This window comes from Lathyrus oleraceus, chromosome 6, assembly GCF_024323335.1.
Source record: "Lathyrus oleraceus cultivar Zhongwan6 chromosome 6, CAAS_Psat_ZW6_1.0, whole genome shotgun sequence".
Lineage (NCBI taxonomy): Eukaryota > Viridiplantae > Streptophyta > Magnoliopsida > Fabales > Fabaceae > Lathyrus > Lathyrus oleraceus.
The window spans coordinates 175,518,878-175,534,978 of NC_066584.1; the positions used below are offsets into that span (position 1 = coordinate 175,518,878).

The 16,101-nt window shown below is 34.8% G+C and overlaps 1 protein-coding gene and 1 long non-coding RNA gene across 2 annotated transcripts; one reads left to right on the forward strand and one right to left on the reverse strand.

The window, feature by feature from the left end:
* The first annotated feature begins 3,326 nt into the window (after positions 1 to 3,326).
* Positions 3,327 to 5,758, forward strand: LOC127098000 (uncharacterized). Its single transcript, XR_007793251.1, has 2 exons — positions 3,327 to 3,683; positions 5,171 to 5,758. It is a non-coding gene; the product is annotated as an uncharacterized LOC127098000 (long non-coding RNA).
* Positions 5,248 to 13,100, reverse strand: LOC127097999 (protein EMSY-LIKE 1). Its single transcript, XM_051036498.1, has 10 exons — positions 12,803 to 13,100; positions 10,581 to 10,756; positions 10,235 to 10,344; positions 10,015 to 10,135; positions 9,588 to 9,815; positions 9,370 to 9,438; positions 6,269 to 6,514; positions 6,108 to 6,176; positions 5,972 to 6,035; positions 5,248 to 5,609 (listed from the first exon to the last, which is right to left on the reverse strand). The coding sequence occupies exons 2-10, from the start codon at positions 10,665 to 10,667 to the stop codon at positions 5,587 to 5,589; spliced, it is 1,017 nt and encodes a 338-aa protein (XP_050892455.1). The 5' UTR covers positions 10,668 to 10,756; positions 12,803 to 13,100; the 3' UTR covers positions 5,248 to 5,586.
* Positions 13,101 to 16,101: the final 3,001 nt, after the last annotated feature.

Here is a 16,101-nt window from a genome sequence, read left to right on the forward strand (position 1 = left end):
CTCCCTGGTAGTGTGTCTTCCCTCGGTTTCTGGCTAGACTTTCTTTCCCTTGAGGGGGAACTACATCGCCCTGATCCTTGTTCCAGACGAGGTATGTAGGCAGGTGGTCGTGCGAGACCACTCCGGGCACTTTTTTTCTTTTTGTGTGTGTTTATTTGTTATCTGATTGCGTGTTTGGTTCGGATGCCGACGTAAGTCCAGTGATTGGCGGTCGGGCTCCACGTTTGCCGTTTGGTGTGTGTTTTGGTTCGGATGCTGACGTAATTCCATTGAGTGGTTGTCGGGCTCCATGTTTGCCATCTGTTTGTGCGTTTTGTGTTGTTTGGCGTGCGTAAGCCGAACTACAGTGGCTCTGATTCTCGTTCCAGACGAGATATGTAGGCATAGGATGCGATGTCCTATCGAGCTCCCTTCTCTTAACCCCACCTGCGTTCCCCTGTGTGTGTGTGTGATGTTTTAGCAACCTTTTCTTCATTTTAGAACGTGGATCCCGTCGAGTACGACGGACGTGAGGGGTGCTAATACCTTCCCCTTGCGTAACCGACTCCCTTACCCTTTCTCTTTGGTCGCAAGACCATTTCCTTTCCAGGTTTCTCTGAGCGTTTCCTTTCCCTATTTTGGGATAAATAACGCGCAGTGGCGGCTCTGTGTTGTGTTTTTATTTGAGCCTCGCCGGTTGTTTTTTCGCGTAATGCGACAAATTGCTTTTGTTCCTCAAGTGACTCTGCGTAGTCTGTATACTTGGGAGGACTAAGAGATAACTCTCTTAGACGTTTGGTTGTATTAATCTTTCAAGATTAGTGGATTAAGTCCTTTTTGAAGGCAAAATTACCTTGGTCGGGTGGACTGGAATAACTTTGTGTTATAAGCGAACCAGTATAAAATTCTGTGTGTTCTTACTTTTGAAAAAGCTTTTATTTTCTAAAACAATTCAAACCCCCCTTTCTTGTTTTTCTCACCTTCAATATAGGCTTTATAAGGGAAGAGAAAGAAAGACTACAGAGCTGGATCAAGTGAATTGTGTTAAAGATGAAGAAGACGAAGTCTTGGTTCAAGAAAAAGATATAAAGTATAGGTGTAAGCCATATTTCTACAACCTATTTAATGAAGGATATGATATCTCACAGGATTCTAGCAGACACCACATTAGAGAAGTAAATCGAAACTATAATTACTATCGTCATATTTAGAAACAGTAGGTAAAGGAAGCGTTGAAAAGAATGATTAACAGTACGATGGTTGGACCAGACAACATACCCATTGAAGTGTGGAAATTTCTTAGAGATAGAGGTATTGAGTGACTCTCCAAACTCTTTAATGAAATTATAAGGTCAAAACGCATGCTAGATGAATGAAGAAAAAGCACTTTAGTTCCAATCTAAAAGAACAATAGGGTATATGAAATTGTGCAAATTATAGGGGGGATTAGGCTTATGAGTCATACCATGAAGTTATAGAAAAGAGTGGTTGAACAGAGATCAAGAAAAGAGACTCATCTCACCGATAATCAATTTGGTTTTATGCCTGGAAGGTCGACCATATAAGCGATTTATCTATTACAACGTATAATGGAGCAGTATCGAATTGACCAACAAGACCAACACTTAATTTTTATTGACTTGGAAAAGGTGTATGATAGAGTTTCTATAAAGATTTTGCGGAATGACCTAGAGAAGAAAGGGGTTAGAATTGTATATATTTGAGTTATCTAAGATATTTATGAAAGGGTAATGACTAGTGTGCAGGCACATGGTGGAAAGACAAACTATTTTCCCATTACAATTGGTTTTGATCAAGGTTCAACCTTAAACCCTACCTTTTTACCTTAATTTTAGATGTACTCACGAAAAACATCCAAGAGTTAGCACCGAGATGCATGCTTTTTGTAAATGATATAGTTCTTCTTGGAGAGTCAAAGGATAATTTAAATGAGAGGTTGAAAACTTGGAGACGAGTTTTAGAAACACGTGGTTTTCGCATATGTAGAAGTAAGAAAAACTATATGAATGTAAGTTCAACAAAGAAGAAGTGTTTCTAACCTATAGGTGAAAGTTGCATACCATATTATCATTCAAGTCGTGCAATTTAAATATTTTGGGCCCGTAATACAAATGATGGATACACGTATTAAAATGTAAGCCATCAAACTCAAGTTGGGTGGTTGAAATGGAGAAGAGCAACAAGTGTTTTATGTTATGCAAAGGTACCGCTCAAGTTGAAGGGAAAATTTTATCGAACTGCGGTAAGACCTGCAATTTTATTCGGGACAAAATGTTAGGCGGTTAAAAATCAACACGAGAATAAAGTAAATGTAAAAGAGATGAGGATGTTGTAATGGGTGCGTGGTAAGACTCGACATAATAAAGTTAAAAATGAAAAATATTAAAGAGAGTTAGGATAGCATCTATAATGGAGAAGATGGTAGAAAACTGATAAATTCTATACTCCTTCCGTCTCATAAAAAGTGTCTCATTTGCATTTTTTTCTCTGTCTCAAAATAATCGTCCTTTTACAATATCAATGCAACATTTATTATTTTTTTCCACTAATATACCCCTCTTATTGACTTTTACTTTTTTCAAATACTTTATTAACTACAATTAATAAAGGTATTCTAGTAAATGATACTAGATTTATCATTAAAATCAACACTTCTAATAATTTTCTTAAGAACCGCGCATAACTCAAATTTGACACTTTTTATTAGACGAATGGAGTAGTAAGGAGGGTAGACCAGATGGAAAAAGACAAACAATTAGAAGAATGAGAAGATCTAGAAAGACTATCAGGCTTTGTTTGGATTGATGGAATCGGATGGAGCGGAGCAGAAAGAGATGGAATGAAATGATGTTCTATTGTTTGGATCATTTAAAATTCGATGGAGCGAAACGGAGTGGAGTGGTATGGATTCTATTACATTCCATCACTTACCACCATATTTCTTACCCTCCAATTTGGGAGGAATGAACAACTTACTTTTTTCCATTATAAAATTTCCAAATAATGGAATAAGACATCCGTTCCACTCCGCTCCATTCCGTTTCGTCCCATTCCGCTCCGTCCCACCTCGCTCCACTCCATTTAGCTCCCTTTAATTTATGATATCCAAACATAACCTCAGAAAAATTATTAAAAAAGATATCGAAATTAATGATTTGGATAACATTATCGTAAAAGTTGATCTTTGTTTGTTATTGTATAAAAACATACTCTAGTTAATAAAAAAAACTTTAAAAAAAATTAATATTCCTTTAAACCCTATTTTTCAAAAATCATAAATAAACAAAATAATTTAAACAAGCAAATACTATTAATAGAACATTTGATAAAGCTAAAACACTTAATTTTTTTCCGCTCCATTCATGTAATCAACCGAACGTCCCCTTCACAGTTCATGCCCTAGCTTTTCAACCTTCTCTACCTATTCGGTTATGGCTTTGAAATTTGTTTGAACCAAAATCATCCGTACACTAGAATTTTCTCCGTACAAATTCTGATTTCCACTTCCTATCTTCAATTCTGCAGACCGGTGATTCTCGTATTTCGCAGATGAAAATCAACCTTTGAATTCCGTACAAATGCAAATCGGGACACGACGTCGTTTTGAGATGTATCACTTTTTAGGAATTTGAATTTTCAAATGCACGGACAACGCAGATCTCTTGGAATTGCTCAATTTTGAGGTATATAACCCTAATCTTTTGATAACATTTTATTTGGTTTTCAAGTTAAAGAGGATTCAACCGTTGTTAGATTTGTTATATGTCATCCACATATGAGGATTTAAGAATTTCATGATCAAGGTTCCTAATTGTTACTTTGACTATGGAGACAATTTGTAATTGTTGTCATTCACAGTATTTCTTTTTAATGGCAAATTGTTAGCGGTTAATTGTATATTTACACCCTTACCAAGACTTAGAACCGATAATTGTTAGTAAATATTTACACGACTTGAACCCTTGACCTCCAACTCTTTTAAGCCAATTGGTTCAAGCCAGTTGAGCTATCCCTAAGGTGTGTATGTGTCTATCAGTGTGTCTATATTGGTGCCCGCAACAGTCACGACATTTGTGATTATCTTTAATTTATTCGTTCTTTTAAAATTGTTTAAAATTGTTACCGGTGTTGTGGAGTCAGAATCAATGTGTGTTTCTTGTGTCCGTGCTTCTTATGTCTTTAGGCATTGTGCAAGACCTTGTAACATTGCAGTTTTGAAGAGCAGTTGTAGCAATGCAAATAACAGTCAAATAGCGGCTGAAAGAGCCACTAAGGTGTAGCTTCTGTGAAAACCCAGTTTACCCGCAATTCATAGCTGTGCCAATTGTGTCTATCAATGTGTGTTTCTTGTGTGTCTCTCTTCTCACTTGTTTCCCCTGCAAAACTGCTAAACCTAGCTGTTGTGCTAGTATTCTCCCTCTGCCCAATGCCTAGAGCTAAAACTTATTTACTCGTAATTGAGATTGAATATTAGAAGCAATTAAGTTTCATTTTTTAATTTATTAGTTGCAAACACATCTGTAACCTGTGTGTCTCTCTTCTCACTTGTTTCCCCTGCAAAACTGCTAACCTAGCTGTTGTGCTAGTATTCTCCCTCTGCCCAATGCCTAGAGCTAAAACTTATTTACTCGTAATCGAGATTGAATATTAGAAGCAATTAAGTTTCATTTTTTAATTTATTAGTTGCAAACACATCTGTAACCTGATGTATTTCAATTTTTTAGCCTTTATGTGCATAGTATTAACTTGTGTTATTTGACTGAACTTTTAACAGAGGCAGACCACTACCCATCACTGTTATGGGGGTGAACCTCAATGCGGGGTAGACCGCAATGCTTGTGTTATTTCACTGAACTTTTAACAGAGGCAGACCACTATCCATCACTGTTATGGGGGTGAACCTCAATGCGGGGTAGACCGCAATGCTACACTTCTTGGGATTTCTAGAAATTGTAGTAGTTGCAACTAATTAAAAGCCAGAAAATGGTTGTATATGCATTTTAGAATACCCTTAAAAGTTAACATCAACAGTATTTTGCCACAAAGGCAAGTATCTATTTATAGCGTAAGTTAATGCCAATCCATAACAGCTTTATGACAATCGAGTTATTTAAATTAAAAATATGTTTCATGTGCTATATGCTCAGTGCTTCCAATACTTTTGTGGCAGGTTTTGAAGGTTTTGTTTAGGAACGGATTCAAGACAGTATATGGGGACGTTTGAAGAGAACCAAATTTGGAGAAAAATGCAACAAAGGAATTTTCATTTCAGATTTAGTATTTTACAGTTGCATTCTGACAATACAATTGATGTGCCAAACAAATGAGCCTCCTATATCTTTAATTGTTATTAAAAAATAGTTTCAGAGGCTACAGTTTGGAATAAAATATAAATGACACGGGGAATCTATATGAGGACTTCTAGATGAGCCGCCAGAGGACTTATATGAGACACCACTCGAACAAAAGATCGTCATCTTCAAGGGTCTCTCGATTGTGTCCACCATGAAAGATCATCATCTTCAAGGGTCTCGATTGTGTCCACTGCCGGTTTCTGTGCTCTCGTCCTCTGTCCATTAACTGTCATTATAAATATGGTTGCTCTTCATCTGTAATATAGCAAAGAATAGTTACACAATTGCAACTATAATAGTCAATTGTGACTGTGACTATTTTTCACCAACAAAAATACTTCATTCTTAAATGTGCACTCAGCGTTTGTTTGGTTAGCAATAAATTATAAATTAATTAAGAGAAATCAATCTTTTTTTTCCCTTCTACACAACAATCACAACAATACAATCATAAACTATAATGAGTCTACTAATCAGTCTCTGCCACAACATAGTAAAATGGTACATTTTATTCAATTACACGGTAAAACTTTTGTTAAATTATCCTAAACAGAAAAAAGTTGAGTTTCAATATACAAAAATACATATGCAATATGATTTAGACATCTAATTATTACCACTTTCACCATCTGATGCATCTGCAATCCTCGAAATGGCCTCGACAAGAGTCTGCTCATGCTCCTACACAACAATACAAAAAATAATCATAATATGAACAATAGAAATGAATTTCATGATGGTTAGTGACTGTACTTTCAGCATTTGCTTTGCTTTCTCAAGCTCTGTGGAATCTGGAAGACTTGTAGCAAAAACCCTTTCCACCTGTTATAACATACAAGTGGTATTAAAAACTCGAGAATTTTCATAATCTTTCTCCAGTTCTTAATGAGATTTCTTAGACATATCATATCTACCTCCTTAACTAGTGCATCTGTGTTCAGCAACTCAATCTCGTCTGAAACTCTATTTCCAATACCATTTTGTGGCGCGATAAGTTCTTTTCTGGGTTGATATCTTGGATGTCCTCTTCCTCTTCCAGCACCTAAAGTATCATTACTGTGGCTGAAGAATTTCTTTGCTCCGCGACCTTGACTGCTATGTCCACTTCTGTGGAGTATGCCCGGATCTTCACCTTCCCATCGTATATCCTCAGGTGATATCTGCAATTAATAACCTATCAGTAATAAGATTTATGGTGAGTCACTGGATATAAAAAATAGGAAGATTCATAGTGAGTCACTGGGCATAAAAAATAGGAGCAACCTATGCTTGAAGTCTCGACAATTCTAATTAGAAGTGAAATTACTCACTCTTGAACAAAACCACAACTACATTATGATCAGTTGAAAACTACACAAGTTAAAGTTCCAGAGACTGAGGGCCTGTTTGATATGGTTTTGGAAAACTGTTTTTTAGTTTTTAAAAATTAAAAATTATAAAATTTGTTTGGTAGTTTAATTTTATAAAACTATTTCTCAAAACTATTTTCTATTTGTGAGGTTTTAAAACTAAAAATTCAAAATAGGTTTTAGAGGTTTTGATTTTTTGGCTTTTAGTTTTGGAAATTAGGAAGTGGACAAAATAAGGAAAAATGGTACTATATTCATCAATGACAAATTTTTAAGGTTGTTCAACTTTAAAACAATTTTTAAAAGTTAGATTATCAAACATGTTTTTTCCTCAAAACTTTTTTTTAAAAATTAATTTTCAAAATAGTTTTTAAAAACTAAAAACTAAAACTCATTCAAACGGGCCCTGAATATCCTAATAAACGTTGATAGTTTATCACAAATTAGGCTTTGACTATTTCAAATCTCAGCTGAAAACCATGTCAAGAGTGTTCCTAAATATCCTAATATAGGAGTTTTTATAGTAATTAAAGAAGCAAAATCTTAACATGTATTGAGACTAAGAAATATCACTGTATTGAGTAATTTCATAACAAATGCATTGAGACCTATAAAGCTCCGACATGCCGTGTCGGACACCGACACCCGTACGACACATATCAGACACCTTTTTGATGTGACCAACAAAAAAAAACTTAATTGTTACGAACAAGGATTGGACACCTTATTTCAAATAAAGGACACGGTCCAATTCAAAAATTTCCAGAATCTTTTTAAAAAAATAAAAACTCAATTCAAAAATTTTCAAAATTTAAAAAATAAATAGATTTTTTAACTTTCATATTCCAATTATTTATTATAAAAACAACACAATTAGGATTTTTTTTTGTTATTTATATTTCACTGCTTTTGTCTCCACAAAATTCTTTTATCTTCTCCGGTTACTTTCATCTTTACACACCATTGCTTCGGTTTTCACAAGGTATCTATGAATATCAATTATCATGTTCGAAATTTGTTTGAAAGTGTTGAAAGAATTTTTTATTGTTTTATCTTAAATAAACATAAATTTTGCTTCTCATTTTAAATTCTTTACAAATTTTACCCATAAATTATATTATTATATTAATATATAAAATATATATAACCGTGTCCGTGTCCTATGATTTTTACATTAGCAGGGTCCTCGTGTCGTGTTCCGTGTCCATGTCCGAGCTTCATAGATTGAGACTAAGAAATATTTCTGTAGTGAGTAATTTCAACATTTGAAAGCCTACATTTAATAAATATCTTAACTTGTAACAAAATTCTTTTATCTTCTCCGTTACTTTCATCTTTACATACCATTGCTTCGGTTTTCACAAGGTATCTATGAATATCAATTATCATGTTCGAAATTTATTTGAAAGTGTTGAAAGAATTTTTTATTGTTTTATCTTAAATAAACATAAATTTTGCTTCTCATTTTAAACTCTTTACAAATTTTGTCCATAAATTGTATTATTATATTAATATATAAAATATATATAGCTGTGTCCGTGTCCTATGATTTTTACATTAGCAGGGTCCTCGTGTCGTGTTCCGTGTCCGAGCTTCATAGATTGAGACTAAGAAATATTTCTGTAGTGAGGAATTTCAACATTTGAAAGCCTACATTTAATAAATATCTTAACTTGTAACAACATCCAAGTATTATCCTCCTAAATGAGATCGGTTGCATGGATCAAATTCCTTCATGATATTCTATCAAGACAATGTTTTTATCCAATTCATTAATCTTGAGATCTTTCTTAATAATTTCTTATAGATTTTTTGCGTCTTTCTCTACTTCAAGTTGTTTGACTCATCTCCATTCATTTATTTTTTTAATTAAATTAAATTCGTAGACATTCCTTGGAAAACTAATAATTGGCCAAACACATGCATAGGAATATTATTCCTGAAAATAATAATCCCTTGGAAAACTAATATTTGGCCAAACACATGCAAAGGAATATTATTCCTGGAAATAATAATCCCGAGAATATGATTTCAAAGAATGTTATTTTATAACTCAAACAAACACACCCTAGGTGTTATCTCAACACTCTATTATTGTCACGTGTTAATTCTTAACCCCTAACATTAAGTCATGTACAACATCCAATGCAACATCTTCATCTTTGTTACATTTATTTTGTTCACGTGTCAATTCTTAACCCCTAACATTAAGTCATGTACGACATCACAAGTCTTATAAACTAAAGATATGTAACTGTCTACTGACCATTTAGTTTCTCTCAAACTCTATTACCCCAAAACTTAAATGAATTAAAGAACTCCACTCCCAGTGGACTATTGACAAGTACGATATGAATTTACAAGCAGCAGAAAAATGTATCAAAAATAAGGGAGGAAATAAATTCATACGATTGAAGGGAATTGGAACAATTGACTATTAGTTGTTACCATCTTTAAAAGTATTTATCCTTCAAACTTATCATGACACACAGTTTCATGTTATTTGCTTGTGCTTAAAACAATGAAATGCTTAAAACTCACTTAATTACTGCTCTACCCAATTCCCAAGCCTCATTTGCTTTATTAATATCTTAATTTCTTGCTTTATTCGTTCAATGTTATTTGCTCTGTTCCCTATGCTACCAAACATGGGAATAAATAAATACCTCTTTGAGATCAACCCATTCCCATGTTTCATTTGCTTTATTAATATCATAAACCAAAGCATGCCGGCCCTGCAAAGAAAAAAAAACAAATGAATGAAAGTTCCCTCAAAAGTTCTTAATTTCTTTTACTTGATTAAGATGAATTGCATTTCAGGGTTCAGAACCTAATCACATTTGAGTATTTCTATTCCATCTAGGTAAAAAGACTAAAAGCATACCTCGGTAGGGTTGTAATCAGTTATGACAGCTTCATAAAAGTGGTTGTCTTCAGGCCATCTAGTCCAAACTTTCTTCCCAATCAATGGATCAAATGATGCTCCTTCACCAGGGGCATTAGATATCAGATTACTAGATGAATTGCGATTTGCAAAATGCCTAGCCCCGGCAGGTCCAGTGGAAGCGTACGGTCCAGACTTTACGGTAGACAATCCAGGCAATGACTGACCCTGGTGCAAAATTTGGTCGAAAATTAAAAACCAAATAGTTATCAATATATTACTTTTCATTGTAATTTAATTGCAGTGGAATTAGACGACTTTTGGTCACTGGCAACTAAAACCGTCTCCAACAATTGCAGCATGAGTACAAAGATACTAACAGTGTCGTTAAGGTGTGCATCACATGAAAACCAAGAGAGAGTGGTACCGAATGAGACGTCTTCTGTTTTTTGCGGGAAGCTGAAACAGTTGGACTGGGTAAAATGTCATGAACAGGCTGTGATGTGCTGCGTCTTGGAGGTTGGTAGATGCCGGTTTGTCTCCAGTCCCTGATTGTGTTTTGCATCAGATAACATTAGGAAAAGAAAAGAATCTGAGAAACTGCTGATATTTTTTAGCTGCATCATTACAATTTACAAACACAATACCTTATGCGGTGGATTATTTCATCGGAATTAACCCTGGTAAGAAGCTCTCGATGTTCATCATCTGAAACCCTTAACTCTTTTCTTAGCTCAGTTATCAAACCTTCTTTCTCCTGATAAATACATAAAAAAAAGAGCATTGCCAAGTTTTATGAAAATTTGGCACACGAAATGCAAGAATGAATATGCGGTGTCATTATATTTATTTAAAAAGCAAAAATACATAACTGTTTTTTGACGAAATACAAAGGTTCTTGATTTTTACAAAATAGCTTTCGTACTAACCAACGTTTCTCGAAATAAAATACAACATAATATAAAAGATATGGAGAGAACTAAATATACACACCCATGTAAGAGCATCTGACTGAGCTTTAAAAGCACGCAAGACAGCGGAGTACGCGTCTTGCTCAAGTTGATGAATTTGAGCCTCCATGTAAGTTTTCCCGTTAAATTGATAACGTGAAGGTGGAACAGAATCTACAGCAGGTTTTTCATAGCATGCCACACTGCTACCTTTGAAAACTGTATTTTGATTTCAGGGAGAAAGATCATCATCAATACTAGAAATTGTTTTATGAAAAAAGAACTCATAAATGAGAAACAAGGACATCATTCAAAACTACCAAATTTAACTCTTTTAAACTTTACCGGTTCATCCATTCTTGATAGAAAAGATCATTATTTCTAAGTTCAAGAAACATATGACTATTCTTTTAGATTTTGTGATTTGGTTAGTTGCAACAGTTTTCTGTTTGTAACTAACTATTGTAACTGTTGTAATTAACTATATAACTGCTATGATGTATATACTTGCCGTTATAGCATAGATTGATAGAAACTCAAAACTCAGATAAACAGAAAATGTATTATTGATTGAAATTAAAACTATAATAGAGAAGAATCCCTATAATCCCAAAGCCAAGTGCTCCTCAGAGGAGAGATGATTCTCACTCTGCCCAACCCTAAAGGTTTCTAACCAAAAATACACATAATGAATTCTCCCTTACTATCGGTGTCCTTATATAACTACCCTTCCCCTTCTGACATAAGCAGTTATAACCAATTCTCTATTAAGAATTTCTATTGGGCCGCTAAGGCTCAAATCCAATATCCTTCATATATACACACAGCAGCTGCACTGAAAATATTCTTCCAAGTTTTCTCTTGCTTTCTTATATTTCACATCCTCATAATAAGGTATCAGGGTCATTGATCTATAAACACGTGTGAACATCCTCCACTACCACAACCTTAATCTCAACCATGGCAAGTTCTATTGTAAGATTTGTGACCGCCGGTAACTTAATCTCAACCATGGCAAGTTCTACTGTAAGAATTGCAACTACCGACACCCTAATCTTCATTGTTTCTCGGCGCCAGTGCCATCATCTGATCTGAATACATTGACTCACAATTTCAGAAAAACTTTATCATCACAAATTTACAGATTTACTCCATGTACAGTTGGTGGTTGGTGCTTTCCAATATGCAACCATTACAAGACAAGAAATAAGCTATGTTGTGAATAAAGTTTGTAACTACAAGTGATGCCCAATGAAATTTCATCGGGCGGCGCTTAACAAACAAACAACCAAGCCTTATCTCACACTAAGTGGGTCGGCTATAGGAATCAATTTTCGCCATAATGTTCTATCCAATACCGTACTTATATCTAAATCATTAATATCAAGATCTTTCTTAATAACTTATGTTATAGTTTTTCTAGGTCTTCCTTTACCTCTAGTTGTTTGACTTCTCTTCATCTGATCTACTTTCCTCACCATAGAATCTACATGTCTTCTGTCTCCATGCCCAGACAACCTAAGTCTATTTTTCATCACCCAACGCAACATCCTGTCTAGTCTAATATTGTCATTTCTAATCTTATCGTGTCTAGTCTTCCCACTCATCCAACCTAAGTCTATATTTTTTTGACTTAAACTAAAAGGGACGTCAAATTGCAGTTTTCAATTCTTCCTAACAAAGCCCCATCAATGTCTCCCTATTAAACCTTTTGTGACGCAGACTTAACTTTAAATCTTGATGCTGCAATGTACTTCACAAGCAATTTCATTAATCTTTTGAGTAACCTTATTTATAACAGAGACAGTTATAACCAACTCCTAACTAATTCACAACTGTCTAAGATCTCTTGGCGTTAGGTAGGTCCAATCACAATAACAGAAATGTAAACTATGCACCATCTCTAACATTCCTTCAAGTCTTCTATCCTAAGAATTAAATTTTGTTTTTTCTTACACCAACACTTGTCTATAACGCCAATGTAGCCAACTAAATCTCTAGAAAAAATTGCAGTTTCAAAGCTGAACCCTAGCACCATCTTCTATGCATCAATTGTCACAATATGAAATCTCATGGATAGATTTTTTTTCAAATTAAATCATTTCCAACATCAACAAATAACAAAAAAACTAGGAAGCAATAGAGACCTCGTACAACAAATTGAAAAAAAAAAACATATTGAACCTCAGCAAACTAACTAGGTAAAAAGAAACCCTAAATTGTATTAATTCAACGAAGCATACAAGAAAGAGGAATAAGACTAACCGTAATATCGGGAATTCAACAGTCGTTAAAGAAATAACGGCAATAACGGCAATGGTTGGAATGGGATAGCGAAGAAATGTTGCGCTTTTTTCCTTTGTTACTGTGTCGATGGGTTTAAGAAAAGATAGAAGAGGGGTTTGAGAGAGAGAGAGAGAGAGAAGTTGAGAGGAACAAAGAGTGTAGTTTTGTTTTGTTGATACTCGACAGAACATAAAAATGAAAGATGAGATAGAAAATAGATTTGTTTGTTGGTTTTTGTTTTTGTTGTTGAGGTGAAGCGATGGTGCAAGAAGGTGTGATGTGTGTGCCTCTATTTATAAAGAGTTCATCGCTTCATTGGTTGAGATGTTCGGGTTATGGGCTCTATTTTTTTTATTTGAGTCTGTACCCACTTGAAAACAGTTTCAATAAATATGGGCTACACTCGAGATTTTTACCTGCCATCCTGTACTTACACTCCCATTTTCCATAACACCCAATAATATTTGCTAAAACTTATTAAGAAAAGAGCGCACTAAAAATTATTTTATGATTGAAAAATTCTGTATAAATAGAAATATCCAATAGGGTATTTTAAAAAGGGTTTAATAGTGATGCATTGATAGTTTAAAATAGTTTTATCCTATCATCCAAAAAAATATATTATTTTGTCATTTCATACTAGTATTTTAAAATTTTCAATCTGATTTAGCGGGATGCATGATCGTCATTGGTTGACAGTGTAAATGATTTACAATGTCAGTGCATCACTCATTCTCTCTTCTAAAAATCTTATATGTATTTTTAAAAAATCGGTATGAGAAAAAATGTATGGATGGCTTAATTATAAATTTGATCTTCTATTCAGTTCAGTCCCTCCATTTTTAATGTGGTTCATTTCAATTTTTCTAAATTTTACTCTCCACTTCATTTGAGTATTTTTTATTTGTCACATGGCATCTGGATTGATGAGGGAGTTGACGTTACGTGTCATAATTGAAATTGCATCTCATTTATAATTAATTTTTATTTTAATAATTATATAAATTTATATTTGATAACGCGAAAATACATCAGATATTTGCCTTGGTTTACACTCAAAGATCACACCACTTTAATTAATATTCCGATTATTCCGCAAGTATTCGAGTTGTTTTTGCAAATATTTAAATCTTCAAGCATTAATGAGCAAAATGAAGAAAAGGAAGAAAAAGAAGAAGAAACATATGAGAAAGCACAGAAAAAAGCAGAAAACCAGAATTACAGAAAATGCTGATGTGACGACCGTCACAAGGAGCATGACGACCGTCACGCCCAGCCTGTGACGAACGTCACAAGCCTGTGACGAACGTCACAAGCCTGTGACGAGTGTCACACGGCCAAATTATGTGCTGGAAGCAGTCAGCAGAAGGATTTAAAATGTGCCTAAATTTTCTCCAACATAAACACTTCCCCGTGGATTCCTCACTCAACCAGCAACCCTTAATTTTCTCAACCGCCAAGACCTACCAAGGCAATATATAAAGGACCAAAGTTGGAAAAATTGGGGGAACTACACTTACGCTCTGCAATTAATTTTTACAGCATTCTATCTTTTTAGTTATTTTTCTTTTCAGCAACTTTGTTTTCGTTGCCTTAGTCCATTTACCATTCTTTTTAGAATTTCCTTTTCCCTTTTCCTTTCCGTTTTCCAGTTAGCCATAGTAGTAGTTTCCTACACTAGGGAACTACTACCATTTATTTAATTTAGTAAGCAATTGTATTGAAGAAGCAGAATCATACCGACTTGTGGAGGACTGTTCAAGTACTCGAAGATTCACTGTACTCTGTTAATCCAATTGCCAGGTTTTTATCAAATTATTATTATTGTCTTGTTATTGTTATAATTATGTTTGTCGCACTGTTAATCTGTTTATGCTTTGTGTTTGCTCTATTTAACATGTCCGGCTAAATTACTGGTATCGGTATGTAACAATTTAATTTGATGGGATTTAATAATAATCGGTGAAAACTCTTTTTCTCAAACAATCTTTTAGGCCGGAGTTTTTAATTTAAATTTAATTAACTTTATCACAAAAGCGTGAGAAGCTATTTAATACGGTTTTGCCACGAGAGTGGGAAATTAACTAAGGTGAGAACCAACAATCGCGAGAGCGTGAGGCTCGAGCTGGATAGTAAAAATTAGGCATTGAGTTTAAAAACAGCGAGAGCACTTTAAAAACAATTAGAACTTATTTATTTTCAAAAAGTAATTTTAACTTCAAATGGGACAGCGAGAGCGTACATTCTGACTTAAAGCTATAGGCCGAATCAACAATCACGAGAGTATGAGATAAAGCCTTTTAAATAAATATTTTCTACTGAGAGATATTTGGCATTTAAACTATTCACCGGTGACTTATCGAATCCCTGACAATTAGTGCGTTGCATACTTATTCCTTCCATCAATTCTTTCTTAAAACTAAATTCCCCTTAGATCTAATATTCTGCACCCGAACTTCTACTAATCATTCCCTTAGCTAAACATAGTGACGTTAGTAACACTAGTTTGACCATAGGTCCTTGTGGGATCTATATCTTTTAAAACTAAAGCGACAGGACTGTGCACTTGCAGTCAAGTACCCGATAGACTATATTTTATATATAGTCACGACAAGCATCAAGTTTTTGGTGTCGTTGCGGGGGACCTGTTTTAGTCGAATAGTGCGATTCTTTCGTTGCACGGTATAGACTAAGGTAAAAATAAAAACTAATTTACTCTCCCTTATTTCCCCGATTGTATGCCAAGTACTCGCTCACAAGGCGATAACTTAGCACCACCAGTCCAAGAATTAGAGCGTTTCTTATACGTAAGATGCCTAATACAAGAATATCAACAAAAGTACGATATTCCCGATATATTCTCTCCTCCTAAACCAGAAGAAAAACCAACCATGGCTGAAGAAGGACCACAAAATCATCCTCTTAAATTCTACGCTACCCCGTCCCAACAAGAACCTCACATCAGCATTGCTGCCCCCGCTATCAATCGAAACGATTTCGAGTTGAAACCCTCACTATTATCAGCCGTCCAATAACATCAATTTGCTGGAAATCCTACGGATGGTCCTTTTGAACACCTGACCAAGTTTGTGCAGTACACAGACACTGTAAAGGCGAATGGTGTATCTCAAGAGGCGATAAGACTGCGCCTCTTTCCTTTCTCACTAAGAGACAGAGCTTGGGCTTGGTTGCAATCCTTGCCCTCCAACTTCGTTACAACATGGGAAGAACTAAAGAACATCTTCTTCTCCTGATATTTTCCGCCGAGCAAAGTTGCT

What these genes read in the sequence shown, in the direction of transcription:
- LOC127097999 (XM_051036498.1), bottom strand. Translation starts at nt 10,667, where the DNA reads ATGGAGGCTCAAATTCATCAACTTGAGCAAGACGCGTACTCCGCTGTC. An exon ending in CTGATTACAACCCTACCGAG is followed by an intron (nt 9,439 to 9,587) that starts GTATGCTTTTAG and finishes TTTTCTTTGCAG; the next exon opens with GGCCGGCATGCTTTGGTTTA. An exon ending in TGCATCAGATGGTGAAAGTG is followed by an intron (nt 5,610 to 5,971) that starts GTAATAATTAGA and finishes GCTATATTACAG; the next exon opens with ATGAAGAGCAACCATATTTA.